Consider the following 25,333-nt stretch of genomic DNA (forward strand, 5'->3'; position numbering starts at 1 on the left):
TAAATGTCATCATGAAATACGTTGGTTAAATTTAGAAGGACAATATTTAACAAACATAGTCAGGAAGTTGGCTTCAAGAGGAATCTGTGGCTGGCTGCTGTGTCTGTGTGTTTTTGCAACTGCAGCTGGTAGAGATCAGGGTTGATCAAAATGGAAACACACTCACACACGCAGGCATGTACACGCACACACACGCGCAGGCATGTACACGCACACACACACGCAGGCATGTACACGCACACACACACGCAGGCATGTACACGCACACACACACGCAGGCATGTACACGCACACACACACGCAGGCATGTACACGCACACACACGCGCAGGCATGTACACACACACATGGAGGCATGGACACATACACATTCACACAGTTATGTACACACACACATTCACACAGTTATGTACACACACACATTCACACAGTTATGTACACACACACACACACACACACACACAGGCACGTACACACACACGCAGGCACGTACACACACACACACACGTACACACACACGTACACGTACACACACACACACACACACACACACACACACACACACACACACACACACACACACACACACACACACACACACACACACACACACACACACACACACACACACAACACAAACACAGTGAGTGAGGGAATGAGAAAAACACAGAAAAACATGTACCTTGTCCATGCAATGCCAAAAGCCCATGGGTATACAAACAAATGATATAAAAACTTGGAACAATGTTTTACTTGTCTTTCAGGAAACTAAGTTGTTTGTTTACATGAGGAATGTGAGTGTGCGTGTGCGTGTGCGTGTCTGGCAGCTACAGACTGGCCACTGAACTCAGCTTATCCTGCCTGCTACTTACGCCAGCTAAGCACCCTTCTGACTGGCAATCAGCCCCTGTCTCTCCTCCCTCACCCTGTCTGGCCTAGCTAACCCTGTTCCAATAACAAGAGTTCATTAGAGAAATGTCCAACCCTCCGATCCTCACATCCCAGACCACCACTAAGCCTATCAGTAATCAGATAGCATGGATTCTCAGGAGGGTTTTGGGAAGACTGGGTTTTAGGGAACGGCCTCTTGGTTGTATGGATGACTGCCCTCACTTCCCGTTTTAAAGTCATTACACAGGGAAGAGGAGAGGGGATTTTGGGTATTATGGGTCATGAGTAAGACTTGAGTTCCTAATGAGGATCTGTGTGTGTCCTGACGTTTGCTCTGACTTTCCTATTTCGGGTCAAAGGGCATGCTACACTGAGCTGACCCTGGCTGAAAGAGGCTATGAGATTATAGGAGGAATGCTTGTCTAAGGACATGGTCCGATGATCTTCCTCAGGAGATGAGGACTTTCCCTAGGGAAACCATGTTCAACGCAGGCATGGGGAAAGCACTAGTCACATTCAACACAATTTCTCTGTGTTGTAAAATAACTTTTGAAAGAAATATATGGATTGGTCAATGTTGGTATGGGGAAGAGTGATATCAAACGAATCCTACCGCTGCCACCAAAAGCCAACTAACACTTCTGTTTAAAACAACTAGGAAGGAAATGTATGGCTTGGTCAACATGCCATTGCACATATTGATCGGTGCGTTTGTGTGCGGACCACAAAATCAATAACTATAGAGAGGGAAAAGTTTTAATCAATCCAAGATTGACCGCCGAAGACCGCCATCTAAGAGCGTAGCAGAGTGTTTAAATGAGTGTTGTTTGTGCAGACCCCTGCTTCCTTCTACTGGGTCTACAACTCAATGTCTCTAGAGACTAACAGAACCCTTTTTTTTCTGTACAATGAAATCATCATTCCTGAATGTGAGACCACACATATAAGGGTCTGTCACTGTTGAAACTGAGCCGTGTAGCAATTGTCTAAAGAACACAATTAGATTCAGTCAAAGCTAAAGAAATCATCTTTCACTTTTGACATTCTCCATGTCTCAAAAAGATTCCATGATACAACCGCTAACTTTGGCTTATTGCCTTCAGCACAGTGAGGCGTGAGGGAAAAATAAAACAGCCAGTGAATATGGGAATAGATAACTCCAAATAGCAGTCAGTCCATCTGTATCGGCAGTTGCCTTCAGTTAAGATGAGCTTTTTCTCTTTAAGTATGTACAAGCTTAAGATGACGAGGAAGCTTTCCACCACACCAGCGTCCCTCCGTCCGTTGGCTGTTAGATTTGCATTGACTGAGAGTGATGAGAGAAGTGCGTGCGAGCGCGTGTGCGATTAAAGAGGGTAGGAAGCTTTATATTAAAGGCGTCACAGAGAGACAGCTGGGAAGGCAAACTCTGATATTAAAGTGGGTCCGAGGGCTCCAGATCATCCCTGATACTATAAGCTTTATTGACGTTTCTGACAAATGCAAAATAAATGAGAAAGAGATAAGTAATGCAGCTACTGCTCTGAATGCTGTGAAAGAGAAAGGCGGAAGTTGCTAAGATAAATGTCTCTAAAAAACACTATTTTTTTTAGGCACTGAGGGTGGTAGAGCATTTCGATCTCCATGTGATAAACTTGTTTCCCTCTGGTCAACACTAAAGAGAAAGCATTACGTGGGATTGTATTAAATGATTGCATTCCAAGAGTTTGCCCAAAATCATTTAACATTCTAGAGATAACTTCAGTACAGTGTGGATTTGAAATGTTTGACTTTGTTTGACTTTGACGGTACGAGACATAGACGATTTGAGAAGAGAAGAAATAAAGAAGAGGGAGAGAGAGAGAGAGAGCGGGAGAGAGAGAAATGGGAAGAGAGAGAGATGGGGAGAGAGAGAGAGATGGGGAGAGAGAGAAATGGGGAGAGAGAGAGAGAGAGATGGGGAGAGAGAGAAATGGGGAGAGAGGGAGAGAGAGAGAGATGGGGGAGAGAGAGAGAGAGAGAGAGAGAGAGAGAGAGAGAGAGAGAGAGAGAGAGAGAGAGATGGAGATAGATGGGGAGAGAGAGATGGGGAGAGAGGGAGAGAGAGAGAGAGAGAGAGAGAGAGAGAGAGAGAGAGAGAGAGGGAGAGAGAGATGGGGGGAGAGAGAGAGAGAGAGAGAGAGATGGGGAGAGGGGGGAGAGAGAGAGAGAGAGAGAGAGAGAGAGAGAGAGAGAGAGAGAGAGAGAGAGAGAGAGAGAGGGGAGATGGAGAGAATGAGAGAGAGAGATATGGAAAGAAAGAGAGAGAGAGATGGAGAGATGGAGAGAGAGAGAGATGGAAAGAAAGAGATGGTGTATCTTACCGTGGCAGGGAGCTGTACTGTCTTTGGGCCTGTGTAAATGAGTCTCGTCTCTTGTCTTGTCTCGGTCTCTGCACCTGTGACTCCACAGAAACAGATTGGTGTCCGGTCAGGGTATAGGTCTCCGAGTTAGCCTGAAACACACATCCCGGTTACACACAGTACATGTACACTTTACACACACACACACACACACACACACACACACACACACACACACACACACACACACACACACACACACACACACACACACACACACACACACACACACACACACACAATATATTTACAGCACATTTACACAATGATTTTGGATACTCTGACATTATACACAAACCCTTAATAAAGCCCTGTAGAAAAGACATTGCGTACTTCTATTATCAAGACCAGAAGTTGATGGAAGGTAGGTTTCTCAAGAGCTCATTTGTTGGAGGATGTTGGTGGATGGTCGTAGGTGTTAATGAAGCAAACACCTACCCCTCTGACCCTGGCGGAGACTCATACTGTCTAGCCCACACATCCTTGAACCGGAGTGGAGAGCCATAATGGCGCCACCATCACCTGTTGCCATTGTTAGCTGGTAGTTGGTGACCTTGACTACCACGGCCTGATCCAAACGAGGAAGTGGCTCTGTGGCTTTGTTGTGTGAAGTCATCAGAATGGTTGGTATGGTATAATCATCACACGCACTCGCAGGCTCACAACGCAAGACACATCACTAATGAGCTAGCTGATTAAAAACATGACAACCTAATTAGCAGTAGAGGCATGTACATGCTTGTACCTTTGGAGGATGTGTCAGAAGAACCGTTGACTTGAGTATTTAAAAAAAAAAACATATTTATTTATTTATCTATGAAAGGCTTTGAGGGATATGCGGCTGAAGGGGATATTGCTGTCAGTATGGGTACTGTATCATCAAGAGAACCTCTTTAAAATGTCTAATGTCTCCTGCAGATTTTCACATTGACAGCTGCAATAACAACCTAATAGGCCAATTACAGAAATCGCGCCAACCTCTCCCGAAGCCCTTGGAAGTAAAAAATAATTATGCTATTACATTTTAGTGTACGCTCGTATCCAGAGTGACTTACATTTTCATACTTTTTTTTGTACTGGTCCCCTGTGGGAATCGAACCCACAACCCTGGCGCTTGCCATGCTCTACCAATTGAGCTACACAGGACCTATTACATGTGTGTCAAATGAATTGACCTTAATGTTTCAGGTTTCCCTGAAATAACACATCTTGCTCCACTCAAAAATGCTTGAAAACATAAACTGATATCAGATTAGGCGTGAGGGAAACATGAAATGAGTTTATTGGGCCTAAAAGCAGAGGGTGAGAAAAAAATGTTGGCACGCCAAAATAACTTTTTATGTCATTTCAATGGGGGATGGAGGATGGGATTCAGCCCAGGGCTTGACATTTCCTGTATTCAGGTTTCTTATTGTAGGGAGCTGAGGTCTAACCGTAGAAGAGAATGGCTTTGTCTCAAATGTCACCCTATTCCATATATAGTGCACTACGTTTGACATCAGCCCATAGGGCTCTGGTAAAAAGTAGTGCACTATGTAGGGAATAGGGTGCCATGATAGGGAAGAAGGCAAGAGGAATGGCTGGGAGACAGAATCAGTCAGAGTAATACCATTAGCAAGGAAGGAGAATCTGATTATTCACTGTTCTGCGGGAATACAATGCCATATAAAACATTACATTTGCCAAAATCAAATCAAAAGGTGTCCATGTTCATTTTTGATTTAATAACAGGGAAAAGGGATGTCAATACTTTGTTTTTCCCTCCACGTTGCATGTAGCCTAGCCTGTCAAGTCCATGGAGGAAAAATATACCACCAAACACAAGAACATTCAGCGAGAGAGACAGAGAGAGAGAGAGAGAGAGAGAGAGAGAGAGAGAGAGAGAGAGAGAGAGAGAGAGAGAGGGGGAGAGAGAGAGAGAGAGGGGGAGAGAGAGAGAGAGAGAGAGAGAGAGAGAGAGAGAGAGAGAGAGAGAGAGAGAGAGAGAGAGAGAGAGATGGGGAGAGAGAGAGAGAGAGGGGGAGAGAGAGAGAGAGAGAGAGAGAGAGAGAGAGAGAGAGAGAGAGAGAGAGAGAGAGAGAGAGAGAGAGAGAGAGATAGATAGATGGGGGGAGAGAGAGAGAGTGATTGAGACATAATTATGAAAATGTTGTGCAGCTATGAAAAATAAAGAAACATGAAAATAGATGGAAAGGGAGGGAGAGCCTTGGACCTCCGACCTCACAGAAACGCAGTCTAATAGTGATCATAGACTCACCCATCCCCATCTGGACTACCAGAGGAGGGTGAGGAGAGGGGCTCCTGTCTTTATCCCAAACAGCACCCTACTCCCTACCTTTTTTCAAAAGTTGTGCATTATATATAGGGAATAAGGTGTCATTTGGGACCCACTTACTGCTTACCCCATAGCATAGACCATGACTTCAAGAGCTCCGCTCAACTCCACCTTACACAAACAGCCACATGGAACACATTTCCCTGCAAATGTACTTGACTGGTGCACAAAAAGACAGAGTGCGTATCCCAAATGGCATCCTATTCCCTATATAGTGCACTACTTTTGATCAGGGCCCACAGGGCTAGATAGTATGAAAAGAGAAGGCAAGGCTAAGCCTGGGCCGGGATGGATAAAACCTACAGTTGGATAATGGATAATGACGCCACTCCCCCTTTAAATTGTTTCACACAGATCCAATTCCTGTCAATTTATTAACAGCGGGGCTAGTCCATTTGCGGTGAGGAGGGGTGTGCCGCCCCCAGGCTACAGCTCCGTTCGCAGAGCGCTCCGTGTGGTCCACCACTTCCTCTACTCAGCCCAGAGAACTCCGAGAACGGACACAAATGGGAAGTGGCTTTCTTTATCGCCACATCTCAGACTTTAAGCACCTCAATACATCTCAGACTAAGTATCTCCTCCGTATAGGAAGTACATCAAAAACAGACCCGCCTGGTTATTAGGACCATGTGCACGCATCCTCCTGAGACGTTTAAAAGGCATTTAAGAGCTGGTACATCTCTAAAGAATTAGATATAGAATGATATGCGCTCATTCTGTAGGTCTACATTTTACTGCTCTTGGCAGTAGTCCACTGTATGTACTGGAGAAGAGGGGTGAAAATGTTATTACATAGGGAGTAATGGACATGCATAATCCAATGTTCCCCTTGAGTTCTCTCTCTCTCTCTCTCTCTCTCTCTCTCTCTCTCTCTCTCTCTCTCTCTCTCTCTCTCTCTCTCTCTCAGAACAGGAACACAATTTTGTATCTAAGAACCAAGGCAGTATGATAAAGACAAGGGCCCTGAATTGCAGTGTCTGTCCGTGTTATCTGTGAATAGCCATTATCACACAACATAAAGTGAATCCCTATACTGCTCCCTGTGGCTGTGCTTGGGTTAATGCAACTTTGTAGCTGATTGCAATGGCACAGAACACAGTACAGAGTTGTATTATCACTAGAGACCGTCTTATCCCTTTTGCCCCTGGCCTCGACCAAGTCAAGTGACTGCACTTACAAAGAGCTTACGCTTCACATGATTTCACGATAACCAGTTCAACACATACGCTGTTTCTCCCTCCCGCATGGGCAAGGAATGTCCTGGATCCGCCTTGACTGTACTGCTTCTATGGTGGCTGAGTTTGTAGCCTTGTATGTTACGGGCGGATTCATTGTAATCCAAAGGAATTCACATAAATAAGAGTTTTAATAGGATCCGGTGGTGTTTTTGATCCAGTACCAGTATAGTGGTGGAACACTCTCCTGTTCTGTGTGTTCATGCTGAACATGCTTCTCCGAGGCTCAAATGGCACCCTGTTCCCTAGGGCCCATAGGGCTCTGGTCAAAAATAGCGCGCAATATAGGGAATAGGGCGCCTTTTGGGACACAACCCATCTATCCCACCCAACAACAAAGATAACATGTTATTGCTTAAGAACAGAGAAGGCAGCCCTCGTGGAACATTCATGTGGTTTATTATGATGAACATCTGGAAATCCCCTCTCAGAAGGAATCTGCACCTTAGGCCTACGATGTGGGAGGGAGAGAAAACAACACGAGGGCTAATTGTGTGTATTGGCTCAGGTTGTGTGACAGCCAGGCATAGGCTGTACATTACCACCATTATTCTATTATAGAAGACTGGAGGAGTCAGAGTTCTGACCGGAACATTATCGCTATAGAGTCTGAGGCAGGGTTCTACAGGGAGAGAGAGAGAGAGAGAGAGAGAGAGAGAGCAGACCCACCTCAGTTCACTTTAAGAGAGTAACACAGCATTAAAAACACACTAAATCTCCTCACTCTGTCTGTCTTTCTGTTTGTCTTCCTCTCTGGCTGTCTGTCTCTATCTGTATCTATCGCTCTCTCTCCCTCTATATATTCACTGTAAATATCTCTCTCTCTCCGTCTATATATTCAGTGTAAATATCTCTCTCTCTCCGTCTATATATTCAGTGTAAATATCTCTCTCTCCCTCTATATATTCAGTGTAAATCTCTCTCTCTCTCCCTCTATATATTCAGTGTAAATCTCTCTCTCTCTCCCTCTATATATTCAGTGTAAATCTCTCTCTCTCTCCCTCTATATATTCAGTGTAAATCTCTCTCTCTCTCTATATATATATATATATTCAGTGTAAATCTCTCTCTCTCTCCCTCTATATATTCAGTGTAAATCTCTCTCTCTCTCCCTCTATATATTCAGTGTAAATCTCTCTCTCTCTCCCTCTATATATTCAGTGTAAATCTCTTTCTCTCTCTATATATATTCAGTGTAAATCTCTCTCTCTCTCTATATATATTCAGTGTAAATCTCTCTCTCTCTATATATATATTCAGTGTAAATCTCTCTCTCTCTCCCTCTATATTTCAGTGTAAATCTCTCTCTCTCTATATATATATTCAGTGTAAATCTCTGTCTCTCTCCCTCTATATATTCAGTGTAAATCTCTCTCTCACTATATATATATATATTCAGTGTAAATCTCTCTCTCTCTCCCTCTATATATTCAGTGTAAATCTCTCTCTCTATATATATATATTCAGTGTAAATCTCTCTCTCTCTCCCTCTATATATTCAGTGTAAATTTCTCTCTCTCTCCCTCTATATATTCAGTGTAAATCTCCCTCTCTCTCTATATATATTCAGTGTAAATCTCTCTCTCTCTCCCTCTATATATTCAGTGTAAATATCTCTCTCTCTCCCTCTATATATTCAGTGTAAATATCTCTCTCTCTCCCTCTATATATTCAGTGTAAATCTCTCTCTCTATATATATATATTCAGTGTAAATCTCTCTCTCTCTCTATATATATTCAGTGTAAATCTCTCTCTCTCTCCCTCTATATATTCAGTGTAAATATCTCTCTCTCTCGGTCTATATATTCAGTGTAAATATCTCTCTCTCTCCCTCTATATATTCAGTGTAAATCTCTCTCTCTCTCCCTCTATATATTCAGTGTAAATCTCTCTCTCTCTCCCTCTATATATTCAGTGTAAATCTCTCTCTCTCTCCCTCTATATATTCAGTGTAAATCTCTCTCACTCTCCCTCTATATATTCAGTGTAAATATCTCTCTCTCTCTATATATATATTCAGTGTAAATCTCTCTCTCTCTCTCCCTCTATATATTCAGTGTAAATCTCTCTCTCTCTCCTCTATATATTCAGTGTAAATCTCTCTCTCTCTCCCTCTATATATTCAGTGTAAATCTCTCTCTCTCCCTCTATATATTCAGTGTAAATCTCTCTCTCTCTCTATATATATATATATATTCAGTGTAAATCTCTCTCCCTCTATATATTCAGTGTAAATATCTCTCTCTCTCCCTCTATATATTCAGTGTAAATCTCTCTCTCTCTCCCTCTATATATTCAGTGTAAATCTCTTTCTCTCTCTATATATATTCAGTGTAAATCTCTCTCTCTCTATATATATATTCAGTGTAAATCTCTCTCTCTATATATATATATTCAGTGTAAATCTCTCTCTCTCTCCCTCTATATATTCAGTGTAAATCTCTCTCTCTCTCCCTCTATATATTCAGTGTAAATCTCTCTCTCTCTCCCTCTATATATTCAGTGTAAATCTCTCTCTCTCTATATATATATATTCAGTGTAAATCTCTCTCTCTCTCCCTCTCCATATTCAGTGTATATCTATCTCTCTCCCTCTCTATATTCAGTGTATATCTATCTCTCTCCCTCTCCATATACAGTGTATATCTATCTCTCTCCATATACAGTGTATATCTATCTCTCTCCATATACAGTGTATATCTATCTCTCTCCATATACAGTGTATATCTATCTCCCTCCCTCTCCATATACAGTGTATATATATCTCTCTCTATATACAGTGTATATCTATCTCTCTCCCTCTCCATATACAGTGTATATCTATCTCTCTCCATATACAGTGTATATCTATCTCTCTCCATATACAGTGTATATATATCTCTCTCTATATACAGTGTATATCTATCTCTCTCCCTCTCCATATACAGTGTATATATATCTCTCTCTATATACAGTGTATATCTATCTCTCTCTCCATATACAGTGTATATCTATCTCTCTCCATATACAGTGTATATCTATCTCTCTCTCCCTCTCCATATACAGTGTATATCTATCTCTCTCCATATACAGTGTATATCTATCTCTCTCCATATACAGTGTATATCTATCTCTCTCCCTCTCCATATACAGTGTATATCTATCTCTCTCCATATACAGTGTATATCTATCTCTCTCCATATACAGTGTATATCTATCTCTCTCTATATACAGTGTATATCTATCTCTCTCCATATACAGTGTATATCTATGTCTCTCTCCCTCTCCATATACAGTGTATATCTATCTCTCTCCATATACAGTGTATATATATCTCTCTCTATATACAGTGTATATCTATCTCTCTCTCCATATACAGTGTATATCTATCTCTCTCTCCATATACAGTGTATATATATCTCTCTCTATATACAGTGTATATCTATCTCTCTCTCCATATACAGTGTATATCTATCTCTCTCCATATACAGTGTATATCTATCTCTCTCCCTCTCCATATACAGTGTATATCTATCTCTCTCCATATACAGTGTATATCTATCTCTCTCCTCTCCATATACAGTGTATATATATCTCTCTCCATATACAGTGTATATCTATCTCTCTCCATATACAGTGTATATATATCTCTCTCCATATACAGTGTATATCTATCTCTCTCCCTCTCCATATACAGTGTATATCTCTCTATATATACAGTGTATATCTATCTCTCTCCATATACAGTGTATATCTATCTCTCTCCATATACAGTGTATATCTATCTCTCTCCCTCTCCATATACAGTGTATATCTATCTCTCTCCATATACAGTGTATATATATCTCTCTCCATATACAGTGTATATCTATCTATCTCCCTCTCCATATACAGTGTATATCTATCTCTCTCCATATACAGTGTATATATATCTCTCTCTATATACAGTGTATATCTATCTCTCTCCATATACAGTGTATATCTATCTCTCTCCATATACAGTGTATATCTATCTCTCTCCATATACAGTGTATATCTATCTCTCTCCCTCTCCATATACAGTGTATATCTATCTCTCTCTATATACAGTGTATATCTATCTCTCTCCATATACAGTGTATATCTATCTCTCTCCCTCTCCATATACAGTGTATATCTATCTCTCTCTATATACAGTGTATATCTATCTCTCTCCATATACAGTGTATATCTATCTCTCTCCATATACAGTGTATATCTATCTCTCTCCCTCTCCATATACAGTGTATATCTATCTCTCTCCATATACAGTGTATATATATCTCTCTCCATATACAGTGTATATCTATCTCTCTCCATATACAGTGTATATCTATCTCTCTCCCTCTCCATATACAGTGTATATCTATCTCTCTCTCCATATACAGTGTATATCTATCTCTCTCCCTCTCTATATACAGTGTATATCTATCTCTCTCCCTCTCCATATACAGTGTATATCTATCTCTCTCCATATACAGTGTATATCTATCTCTCTCCCTCTCCATATACAGTGTATATCTCTCTCTCTATATATACAGTGTATATCTATCTCTCTCCATATACAGTGTATATCTATCTCTCTCCATATACAGTGTATATCTATCTCTCTCCCTCTCCATATACAGTGTATATCTATCTCTCTCCATATACAGTGTATATATATCTCTCTCCATATACAGTGTATATCTATCTCTCTCCCTCTCCATATACAGTGTATATCTATCCCTCTCCATATACAGTGTATATATATCTCTCTCCATATACAGTGTATATCTATCTCTCTCCATATACAGTGTATATCTATCTCTCTCCATATACAGTGTATATCTATCTCTCTCTATATACAGTGTATATCTATCTATCTCCATATACAGTGTATATATCTCTCTCTCTATATACAGTGTATATCTATCTCTCTCCCTCTCCATATACAGTGTATATCTATCTCTCTCCATATACAGTGTATATCTATCTCTCTCCATATACAGTGTATATCTATCTCTCTCCCTCTCCATATACAGTGTATATATATCTCTCTCTATATACAGTGTATATCTATCTCTCTCTCCATATACAGTGTATATCTATCTCTCTCCATATACAGTGTATATCTATCTCTCTCTCCCTCTCCATATACAGTGTATATATATCTCTCTCTATATACAGTGTATATCTATCTCTCTCTCCATATACAGTGTATATCTATCTCTCTCCATATACAGTGTATATCTATCTCTCTCTATATACAGTGTATATCTATGTCTCTCCCTCTCTATATACAGTGTATATCTATCTCTCTCTCCATATACAGTGTATATCTATCTCTCTCCATATACAGTGTATATATATCTCTCTCTATATACAGTGTATATCTATCTCTCTCCATATACAGTGTATATCTATCTCTCTCCATATACAGTGTATATCTATCTCTCTCCATATACAGTGTATATCTATCTCTCTCCCTCTCTATATACAGTGTATATCTATCTCTCTCCCTCTCTATATACAGTGTATATCTATCTCTCTCCCTCTCTATATTCAGTGTATATCTATCTCTCTCTCCCTCTCCATATACAGTGTATATCTATCTCTCTCCCTCTCTATATTCAGTGTATATCTATCTCTCTCCCTCTCCATATACAGTGTATATCTATCTCTCTCCATATACAGTGTATATCTATCTCTCTCCATATACAGTGTATATCTATCTCTCTCCATATACAGTGTATATCTATCTCTCTCTATATACAGTGTATATCTATCTCTCTCCATATACAGTGTATATCTCTCTCTCTCTATATACAGTGTATATCTATCTCTCTCCATATACAGTGTATATCTATCTCTCTCCATATACAGTGTATATCTATCTCTCTCCATATACAGTGTATATCTATCTCTCTCCATATACAGTGTATATCTATCTCTCTCTCCCTCTCTATATACAGTGTATATCTATCTCTCTCCTCTCTATATTCAGTGTATATCTATCTCTCTCTCCCTCTCCATATACAGTGTATATCTATCTATCTCTCCCTCTCCATATACAGTGTATATCTCTCCCTCTCCATATACAGTGTATATATATCTCTCTCTATATACAGTGTATATCTATCTCTCTCTCCATATACAGTGTATATATATCTCTCTCCATATACAGTGTATATCTATCTCTCTCTCCATATACAGTGTATATCTATCTCTCTCCATATACAGTGTATATCTATCTCTCTCCATATACAGTGTATATCTATCTCTCTCCCTCTCTATATTCAGTGTATATCTATCTCTCTCTCCCTCTCCATATACAGTGTATATCTATCTCTCTCCATATACAGTGTATATCTATCTCTCTCCATATACAGTGTATATCTATCTCTCTCCCTCTCTATATTCAGTGTATATCTATCTCTCTCTCCCTCTCCATATACAGTGTATATCTATCTCTCTCTATATACAGTGTATATCTCTCCCTCTCCATATACAGTGTATATCTATCTCTCTCCCTCTCTATATTCAGTGTATATCTATCTCTCTCTCCCTCTCCATATACAGTGTATATCTATCTATCTCTCCCTCTCCATATACAGTGTATATCTCTCTCTCTCTCCATATACAGTGTATATATATCTCTCTATATACAGTGTATATCTATCTCTCTCCATATACAGTGTATATCTATCTCTCTCCATATACAGTGTATATCTATCTCTCTCTCCCTCTCCATATACAGTGTATATCTATCTCTCTCCCTCTCTATATACAGTGTATATCTATCTCTCTCTCCCTCTCCATATACAGTGTATATCTATCTCTCTCCATATACAGTGTATATATATCTCTCTCCATATACAGTGTATATCTATCTCTCTCCATATACAGTGTATATCTATCTCTCTCCATATACAGTGTATATCTATCTCTCTCTCCCTCTCCATATACAGTGTATATCTATCTATCTCCATATACAGTGTATATATCTCTCTCTCCATATACAGTGTATATCTATCTCTCTCTCCCTCTCCATATACAGTGTATATCTATCTCTCTCCATATACAGTGTATATCTATCTCTCTCCCTCTCTATATTCAGTGTATATCTATCTCTCTCCATATACAGTGTATATCTATCTCTCTCTCTCTCCCTCTCCATATACAGTGTATATCTATCTCTCTCTATATACAGTGTATATCTCTCCCTCTCCATATACAGTGTATATCTATCTCTCTCCCTCTCTATATTCAGTGTATATCTATCTCTCTCTCCCTCTCCATATACAGTGTATATCTATCTCTCTCTCCCTCTCCATATACAGTGTATATCTATCTCTCTCCATATACAGTGTATATCTATCTCTCTCCATATACAGTGTATATCTATCTCTCTCTATATACAGTGTATATCTATGTCTCTCCCTCTCTATATACAGTGTATATCTATCTCTCTCTCCCTCTCCATATACAGTGTATATCTATCTCTCTCCATATACAGTGTATATCTATCTCTCTCCATATACAGTGTATATCTATCTCTCTCCATATACAGTGTATATCTATCTCTCTCCCTCTCCATATACAGTGTATATCTATCTATCTCCATATACAGTGTATATATCTCTCTCTCTATATACAGTGTATATCTATCTCTCTCCCTCTCCATATACAGTGTATATCTATCTCTCTCCATATACAGTGTATATCTATCTCTCTCCATATACAGTGTATATCTATCTCTCTCCCTCTCCATATACAGTGTATATATATCTCTCTCTATATACAGTGTATATCTATCTCTCTCTCCATATACAGTGTATATCTATCTCTCTCCATATACAGTGTATATCTATCTCTCTCTCCATATACAGTGTATATCTATCTCTCTCCATATACAGTGTATATCTATCTCTCTCCATATACAGTGTATATCTATCTCTCTCCATATACAGTGTATATCTATCTATCTCCATATACAGTGTATATATCTCTCTCTATATACAGTGTATATCTATCTCTCTCCATATACAGTGTATATCTATCTCTCTATATACAGTGTATATCTATCTCTCTCCATATACAGTGTATATCTATCTCTCTCCATATACAGTGTATATCTATCTCTCTCCATATACAGTGTATATCTATCTCTCTCCATATACAGTGTATATCTATCTCTCTCCATATACAGTGTATATCTCTCTCTCTCTATATACAGTGTATATCTATCTCTCTCTCCATATACAGTGTATATATCTCTCTCTCCATATACAGTGTATATCTATCTCTCTCCATATACAGTGTATATCTATCTCTCTCCATATACAGTGTATATCTATCTCTCTCTCCCTCTCCATATACAGTGTATATATATCTCTCTCTATATACAGTGTATATCTATCTCTCTCTCCATATACAGTGTATATCTATCTCTCTCCATATACAGTGTATATCTATCTCTCTCCATATACAGTGTATATCTATCTCTCTCCCTCTCTATATTCAGTGTATATCTATCTCTCTCTCCCTCTCCATATACAGTGTATATCTATCTCTCTCTCCCTCTCCATATACAGTGTATATCTATCTCTCTCTATATACAGTGTATATCTCTCCCTCTCCATATACAGTGTATATCTATCTCTCTCCCTCTCTATATTCAGTGTATATCTATCTCTCTCTCTCTCCCTCTCCATATACAGTGTATATCTATCTCTCTCTATATACAGTGTATATCTATATCTCTCTCCATATACAGTGTATATCTATCTCTCTCCATATACAGTGTATATATATCTCTCTCTATATACAGTGTATATCTATCTCTCTCCCTCTCCATATACAGTGTATATCTATCTCTCTCCATATACAGTGTATATCTATCTCTCTCTCCATATACAGTGTATATCTATCTCTCTCCATATACAGTGTATATCTATGTCTCTCCGTCTCTATATACAGTGTATATCTATCTCTCTCCATATACAGTGTATATCTATGTCTCTCCGTCTCTATATACAGTGTATATCTATCTCTCTCCATATACAGTGTATATCTATCTCTCTCCATATACAGTGTATATATATCTCTCTCTATATACAGTGTATATCTATCTCTCTCCATATACAGTGTATATCTATCTCTCTCCCTCTCCATATACAGTGTATATATATCTCTCTCTATATACAGTGTATATCTATATCTCTCTCCATATACAGTGTATATCTATCTCTCTCCATATACAGTGTATATCTATCTCTCTCCATATACAGTGTATATCTATCTCTCTCCCTCTCCATATACAGTGTATATCTATCTCTCTCCATATACAGTGTATATATATCTCTCTCTATATACAGTGTATATCTATCTCTCTCCCTCTCCATATACAGTGTATATCTATCTCTCTCCATATACAGTGTATATCTATCTCTCTCCATATACAGTGTATATATATCTCTCTCTATATACAGTGTATATCTATCTCTCTCCCTCTCCATATACAGTGTATATCTATCTCTCTCCATATACAGTGTATATCTATCTCTCTCCATATACAGTGTATATCTATGTCTCTCTCCCTCTCCATATACAGTGTATATCTATCTATCTCCATATACAGTGTATATATCTCTCTCTCCATATACAGTGTATATCTATCTCTCTCTCCCTCTCCATATACAGTGTATATCTATCTCTCTCCATATACAGTGTATATCTATCTCTCTCCCTCTCTATATTCAGTGTATATCTATCTCTCTCTCCCTCTCTATATACAGTGTATATCTCTCCCTCTCCATATACAGTGTATATCTATCTCTCTCCCTCTCTATATTCAGTGTATATCTATCTCTCTCCCTCTCCATATACAGTGTATATATATCTCTCTCTATATACAGTGTATATCTATCTCTCTCTCCATATACAGTGTATATCTATCTCTCTCCATATACAGTGTATATCTATCTCTCTCTCCCTCTCCATATACAGTGTATATCTATCTCTCTCCCTCTCTATATACAGTGTATATCTATCTCTCTCTCCCTCTCCATATACAGTGTATATCTATCTCTCTCCATATACAGTGTATATCTATCTCTCTCTCCATATACAGTGTATATATATCTCTCTCTATATACAGTGTATATCTATCTCTCTCCCTCTCCATATACAGTGTATATCTATCTCTCTCCATATACAGTGTATATCTATCTATCTCTCTCCATATACAGTGTATATCTATGTCTCTCCCTCTCTATATACAGTGTATATCTATCTCTCTCCATATACAGTGTATATCTATCTCTCTCCATATACAGTGTATATATATCTCTCTCTATATACAGTGTATATCTATCTCTCTCCATATACAGTGTATATCTATCTCTCTCCCTCTCCATATACAGTGTATATATCTCTCTCTCTATATACAGTGTATATCTATATCTCTCTCCATATACAGTGTATATCTATCTCTCTCCATATACAGTGTATATCTATCTCTCTCCATATACAGTGTATATCTATCTCTCTCCCTCTCCATATACAGTGTATATCTATCTCTCTCCATATACAGTGTATATATATCTCTCTCTATATACAGTGTATATCTATCTCTCTCCCTCTCCATATACAGTGTATATCTATCTCTCTCCATATACAGTGTATATCTATATCTCTCTCTCCCTCTCCATATACAGTGTATATATATCTCTCTCTATATACAGTGTATATCTATCTCTCTCTCCATATACAGTGTATATCTATCTCTCTCCATATACAGTGTATATCTATCTCTCTCCATATACAGTGTATATCTATCTCTCTCCCTCTATATATACAGTGTATATCTATCTCTCTCCCTCTCCATATACAGTGTATATCTCTCTCTCTCCATATACAGTGTATATCTATCTCTCTCCATATACAGTGTATATCTATCTCTCTCCCTCTCCATATACAGTGTATATCTATCTCTCCATATACAGTGTATATATATCTCTCTCTATATACAGTGTATATCTATCTCTCTCCCTCTCCATATACAGTGTATATCTATCTCTCTCCATATACAGTGTATATCTATCTCTCTCTCCCTCTCCATATACAGTGTATATATATCTCTCTATATACAGTGTATATCTATCTCCCTCTCCATATACAGTGTATATCTATCTCTCTCTCCCTCTCCATATACAGTGTATATCTATCTCTCTCTATATACAGTGTATATCTCTCCCTCTCCATATACAGTGTATATCTATCTCTCTCCCTCTCTATATACAGTGTATATCTATCTATCTCTCCCTCTCCATATACAGTGTATATCTCTCTCTCTCTCCATATACAGTGTATATCTATCTCTCTCTATATACAGTGTATATCTATCTCTCTCCATATACAGTGTATATCTATGTCTCTCCCTCTCTATATACAGTGTATATCTATCTCTCTCCATATACAGTGTATATTTATCTCTCTCCATATACAGTGTATATCTATCTCTCTCCCTCTCTATATTCAGTGTATATCTATCTCTCTCTCTCTCCCTCTCCATATACAGTGTATATCTATCTCTCTCCCTCTCTATATACAGTGTATATCTATCTCTCTCCATATACAGTGTATATCTATCTCTCTCCCTCTCTATATTCAGTGTATATCTATCTCTCTCCATATACAGTGTATATCTATCTATCTCTCCCTCTCCATATACAGTGTATATCTCTCCCTCTCCATATACAGTGTATATATATCTCTCTCTGTCTTGCTGGTATGGGAACATGCAAATCAGTGCCTGAAGCGACGATTGACTAGGGCTTATTTCAGTAAGCAACAAAACCTCAAAACAAACAGTTACATTCACAAATTAACTTAACACTCCAACAGTTTGTTTTACCAGGGCCAGGGGGTGAATGAGGACGCAAAGGTGATTTCTAGATGTTTATGTCCTAATCTGAGGCCTATCATTGATCAGGTCCTCATGTTGGTTTGGAGAGACAGAGAGAGCATTTTTTCCCCCTGACCACAACCCACACACAACTCTAAGTTACAACCAATTACGTCTACCACCATGTGTCTATGGTTACAACTGTTTACATGGAGTGTCAATATTTCAAAAGATTCTACACCATGCAGGCCATGCTGCATATTACACACGTCTCGTATGGATGTGGATACTTTTTTCTTTGTCATAAATAACAGATATTTTAACATCATTTCAACCTTGAGTTTCATGTCCTTCCTGGTTGTGGTTTTGTGTTGTTGCCAGATGACACGATTTCAATTGAATCCCTTAGCAAAGTTCAAATAACGTCTCTCCTACCGTCTCACTTAACCCGTTCTGTCAGTGTGATTCTACATTACTATGAAAACGACACATGAAAGAGTAACATGAATAAAGTAGGCCCCCATAACTCCTGGGACCGCCTATATCTTATTACAGAGGAACATTGGGAGACTTTCAACAGTGTAAACAATCAGGAACAATTAGGCTCTCCGTGGCCTCTTTTCCTTAGACGCCTCTGGCTACATCCCAAATGGAGCCCTACTACCTATATAATGTCCTAATTTGACCAGAGCTCTGGTCAAAAGTAGTACACTATCTCTGCTCTGCTTCGCATAGCAGTGAAGACAATGTGAAACGATTAAACAAAGCTTTGATTATTCAATAAGGCAAACACTGAGGCTAAGCTATGATTAATACAGACTGTTTGACTTATTTTTTAGCACTAAAGATAAGCTATTATAAAGATATGGTAAATAGAGTCCGTTAGACCACTCTATGGACATTATGGCTAAACTATTGTAAAGATATGGTAAATAGAGTCCGTTTGACCACTCTATGGGCATTATGGCTAAACTATTGTAAAGATATGGTAAATAGAGTCCGGTAGACCACTCTATAGACATTATGGCTAAACTATTGTAAAGATATGGTAAATAGAGTCCGTTTGACCACTCTATGGGCATTATGGCTAAACTATTGTAAAGATATGGTAAATAGAGTCCGTTTGACCACTCTATGGGCATTATGGCTAAACTATTGTAAAGATATGGTAAATAGAGTCCGTTTGACCACTCTATGGGCATTATGGCTAAACTATTGTAAAGATATGGTAAATAGAGTCCGTTAGACCACTCTATGGGCATTATGGCTAAACTATTGTAAAGATATGGTAAATAGAGTCCGTTTGACCACTCTATGGGCATTATGGCTAAACTATTGTAAAGATATGGTAAATAGAGTCCGTTTGACCACTCTATGGGCATTATGGCTAAACTATTGTAAAGATATGGTAAATAGAGGCCGTTAGACCACTCTATGGGCATTATGGCTAAACTATTGTAAAGATATGGTAAATAGAGGCCGTTAGACCACTCTATGGGCATTATGGCTAAACTATTGTAAAGATATGGTAAATAGAGTCCGTTAGACCACTCTATGGGCATTAAGGCTAAACTATTGTAAAGATATGGTAAATAGAGTCCGTTAGACCACTCTATGGGCATTATGGCTAAACTATTGTAAAGATATGGTAAATAGAGTCCGTTAGACCACTCTATGGGCATTATGGCTAAACTATTGTAAAGATATGGTAAATAGAGTCCGGTAGACCACTCTATGGGCATTATGGCTAAACTATTGTAAAGATATGGTAAATAGAGGCCGTTAGACCACTCTATGGGCATTATGGCTAAACTATTGTAAAGATATGGTAAATAGAGGCCGTTAGACCACTCTATGGGCATTATGGCTAAACTATTGTAAAGATATGGTAAATAGAGTCCGTTAGACCACTCTATGGGCATTATGGCTAAACTATTGTAAAGATATGGTAAATAGAGTCCGTTAGACCACTCTATAGGCATTATGGCTAAACTATTGTAAAGATATGGTAAATAGAGTCCGTTTGACCACTCTATGGGCATTATGGCTAAACTATTGTAAAGCTATGGTAAATAGAGGCCCTGTGGGCATTATGGCTAAACTATTGTAAAGATATGGTAAATAGAGGCCGTTAGACCACTCTATGGGCATTATGGCTAAACTATTGTAAAGCTATGGTAAATAGAGGCCCTGTGGGCATTATGGCTAAACTATTGTAAAGATATGGTAAATAGAGTCCGTTAGACCACTCTATAGGCATTATGGCTAAACTATTGTAAAGATATGGTAAATAGAGTCCGTTAGACCACTCTATAGGCATTATGGCTAAACTATTGTAAAGATATGGTAAATAGAGTCCGTTAGACCACTCTATGGGCATTATGGCTAAACTATTGTAAAGATATGGTAAATAGAGTCCGGTAGACCACTCTATGGGCATTATGGCTAAACTATTGTAAAGATATGGTAAATAGAGGCCGTTAGACCACTCTATGGGCATTATGGCTAAACTATTGTAAAGATATGGTAAATAGAGGCCGTTAGACCACTCTATGGGCATTATGGCTAAACTATTGTAAAGATATGGTAAATAGAGTCCGTTAGACCACTCTATAGACATTATGGCTAAACTATTGTAAAGATATGGTAAATAGAGGCCGTTTGACCACTCTATGGGCATTATGGCTAAACTATTGTAAAGATATGGTAAATAGAGTCCGTTTGACCACTCTATGGGCATTATGGCTAAACTATTGTAAAGATATGGTAAATAGAGTCCGTTAGACCACTCTATGGGCATTATGGCTAAACTATTGTAAAGATATGGTAAATAGAGTCCGTTTGACCACTCTATGGGCATTATGGCTAAACTATTGTAAAGATATGGTAAATAGAGTCCGTTAGACCACTCTATGGGCATTATGGCTAAACTATTGTAAAGATATGGTAAATAGAGTCCGGTAGACCACTCTATGGGCATTATGGCTAAACTATTGTAAAGATATGGTAAATAGAGTCCGTTAGACCACTCTATAGGCATTATGGCTAAACTATTGTAAAGATATGGTAAATAGAGTCCGTTTGACCACTCTATGGGCATTATGGCTAAACTATTGTAAAGATATGGTAAATAGAGGCCCTGTGGGCATTATGGCTAAACTATTGTAAAGCTATTGTAAATAGAGGCCATTTGACCACTCTATGGGCATTATGGCTAAACTATTGTAAAGCTATGGTAAATAGAGGCCCTATGGGCATTATGGCTAAACTATTGTAAAGCTATGGTAAATAGAGGCCCTATGGGCATTATGGCTAAACTATTGTAAAGCTATGGTAAATAGAGTCTGTTAGACCGCTCTATGGGCATTATAGCTAAACTATTGTAAAGCTATGGTAAATAGAGGCCCTGTGGGCATTATGGCTAAACTATTGTAAAGCTATGGTAAATAGAGGCCCTATGGGCATTATGGCTAAACTATTGTAAAGCTATGGTAAATAGAGGCCCTGTGGGCATTATGGCTAAACTATTGTAAAGCTATGGTAAATAGAGGCCCTATGGGCATTATGGCTAAACTATTGTAAAGCTATGGTAAATAGAGGCCATTTGACCACTCTATGGGCATTATGGCTAAACTATTGTAAAGCTATGGTAAATAGAGGCCCTATGGGCATTATGGCTAAACTATTGTAAAGCTATGGTAAATAGAGTCTGTTAGACCACTCTATGGGCATTATAGCTAAACTATTGTAAAGCTATGGTAAATAGAGGCCCTGTGGGCATTATGGCATGTGTGAGGAGACTGGTGTTACAACTGAGCATGCAAACTGGCTTGCTGGAGAGACAATGGTCAACTTCAAGTGTTCGACAACGAGTGCAATGCATATATGGCCACTATGGTCATAGCATCGCTCTGTCTCAAATCAATTTTAAACACTCATTAGGGATGTTAAGACGGAAAATGTCTGGTGGGAAATGTTGCTCCTACGAGAAGAGAATGGAGGCCAAATATTTTAACCAGCGGGGTTCAATACACTGACCCATAATTGAGGAAATGGTTCTATTCCAAATGGTGATTAGCCTGTCATCTTTTCACAGGAAGTCGGAGCACAAGCCGCTATGTCTGTCTCAAACCATTACATCGCAAAGATACACAGCTATTTGACCTTTGACCTGGTGACTCACTTCCCACCATGCTGGATCTGACAGGGTATATTATTCTGTCCGCACCCCAAATAGCACCATATTCCATCTAGAGTGCACTACTTTTGACCAGGTCCCATGGACCTCCATTTGGCCTCCGTTTCTCCCATAGGGCTCTTGTCAAAAGTACTGCACTATAAGGAATAGGGTGCCACTTGCACACTCTGTGTTGTTAGATCAAGGTAAAAATTAATGACCTTTAACCGCAGGATGTAAACCACTGGCTGACAAAGGAAACATTGTCAGAGCTCTTATCATTATAATCAGTGTGAGAGCTAAATGAAGAAACACATTCACATGTTGAAGAACATATTTGTTTTGTCAATGGCAACGATGGCAAACATGAATAACGGTTTCTTATTATGAATCGGCACAGCAATAAATTGAACTGACTGCATTTCAGTGACTGACATTGGAGAAATAGAAAGAGTTATTTTTTTCCACACACAGCAGGAGAAGTAAAAGTAAAGCCATACACCTAAATAACCAAAGGAATGACATTGATTACATTTAGCCAATTAAAACCCAAACAAATCCCACTGCAGTATAAGATCAATCAAAGAGCGAAAAACAAGGAAAAACGTCCCTTTGAATCTAATTAAAAAAGTATTCTTAATTAACTCTGAAGAGATTGAAATGAATGATCTCTCTCAATTTGTCTCAACATTCTTAATATTCACTGTCACTGTCAACTCATCTTATTTCATTTCATCATCCTCCCAATGTAGAGTCATTTTTTTTAAAGTAATGAATATCTGAGAAAGATGGGAACTTTAATAATTAGTAATTACTTCCAGGTCTGAGGTCACAGCAGAGGATTAGAAGTAAAGTCCTGTAAAAAGGCCTGTTACGAGACGCCTAAGTAGAATAAATGACTGAGGTTGTCCAGGTTCAGTTTTCAAATTGTAGAGCATGAGCCTGTCCTAGTGTCAACCTGGTTTACATCAGAGTAGGCAGACAGGCAGTTAGTCAGGTAGGTCGGTAAGCAGGCTGGCAGAGAAGAAGGGGTTGTGTTGGGTTAGGTGGGCTGGTAATTAGAGTTATTTTGGAGGTCCGTGCAGTGTTGGACTGGGGAGCTGGGTTAGGTTAGGCTGTTGGCTGGTTTGGGTTAGGTGGTTGAGGTTAGTGTGGAGGTCCGTGCAGTGTTGGACTGGGGAGTTGGGTTAGGTTAGGCTGTTGGCTGGTTTGGGTTAGGTGGTTGAGGTTAGTGTGGAGGTCCGTGCAGTGTTGGACTGGGGAGTTGGGTTAGGTTAGGCTGTTGGCTGGTTTGGGTTAGGTGGTTGAGGGTGGTTGAGGTTAGTGTGGAGCTGTTCTGGTTTGCAGTGGTTGGACTGAGGGAGTTGGACTGGGGAGTTGGGGTTAGGCTGTTGGCTGGTTTGGGTTAGGTGGTTGAGGTTAGTGTGGAGGTCCGTGCAGTGTTGGACTGGGGAGTTGGGTTAGGTTAGGCTGTTGGCTGGTTTGGGTTAGGTGGTTGAGGTTAGTGTGGAGGTCCGTGCAGTGTTGGACTGGGGAGTTGGGTTAGGTTAGGCTGTTGGCTGGTTTGGGTTAGGTGGTTGAGGTTAGTGTGGAGGTCCTTGAAGCACTGAGCTGGGTTGGGTTTTGCTGGTGGTTGGGGTTGATGCGCTGGTCCATACTGCAGGTTGTTAGACACTCACCCAGGGCTGCTCGAAGCTGTATGTGCGCCGTCGGTCATCAGGGTCCTCCTCTCCTCTGGCCTGCTGGAACTCAACCCTCAAACGCCGTATCCGGTCATGGTTACTTGGCGCCAGTCGGTTGCTACGGAACCAAAGAGGACACAGAGAGTAAGAGGAGAAGGGGAATATAAGCACAGACCAGTAACAGCATTATATCATGTTTTACAATGGTGTCACAGTCACACAGTGAACTGTACAGACATCATTATTACCCATATGTGGATCGGTGCAAGTGTACTGTATTGTTTTACAGGTTCAGCCATAGTAGTACGGCACCCCTGGAGCAAATTAGGGTTATGTGCCTTGCTCAAGGGCACATCAACAGATTTCTCATCGTGTCGGCTAGGGTATTCAAACCTGCGACCTTTCGGTTACTGGCCCAATTAATATCATTTTCAACCATTTTAGAATGAAACGTGTTGTCTAAATTGTGTTCCATACAGAACAAATGAACAAATATCTTGTCAAACCCCCCATCCATTCATACTGTACAGTACATTTGGCATAGAGAAAAAGACCCTTATGAACCATTGTGAGTGATCCATGTTCCTTTTAGACTGGGAGAAGAGCCTATATTATTGGTCTTTATGGGGTAGTGTCGTCATTAAACAGTGCTGCTGTTGGAGACTTGTATGCATCCCTTTCATTACTGGCTTTCAGAGGCCTGCCAATAGGAACCAATACTCTCCCCTCTGTTAATCAGCCTGCC

At 39.3% G+C, this 25,333-nt stretch overlaps 1 protein-coding gene across 5 annotated transcripts in view; it reads right to left on the reverse strand.

The window, feature by feature from the left end:
• Positions 1 to 25,333, reverse strand: part of LOC118361156 (partitioning defective 3 homolog) — a 592,408-nt gene that overhangs the window by 13,925 nt on the left and 553,150 nt on the right. For 4 of the 5 annotated variants that reach the window (XM_052483308.1, XM_052483311.1, XM_052483309.1 and 1 more), the window contains 2 exons: positions 24,586 to 24,706; positions 3,233 to 3,363 (listed from right to left, as the gene is read on the reverse strand). In XM_052483308.1, coding sequence (XP_052339268.1) covers positions 3,233 to 3,363; positions 24,586 to 24,706 — 252 coding nt within the window. The remainder of the gene's footprint in view (positions 1 to 3,232; positions 3,364 to 24,585; positions 24,707 to 25,333) is intronic. The other variant, XM_052483310.1, reaches the window with a different exon arrangement.

Source organism: Oncorhynchus keta, chromosome 28 (genome assembly GCF_023373465.1).
Source record: "Oncorhynchus keta strain PuntledgeMale-10-30-2019 chromosome 28, Oket_V2, whole genome shotgun sequence".
Classification (NCBI taxonomy): Eukaryota; Metazoa; Chordata; class Actinopteri; order Salmoniformes; family Salmonidae; genus Oncorhynchus; species Oncorhynchus keta.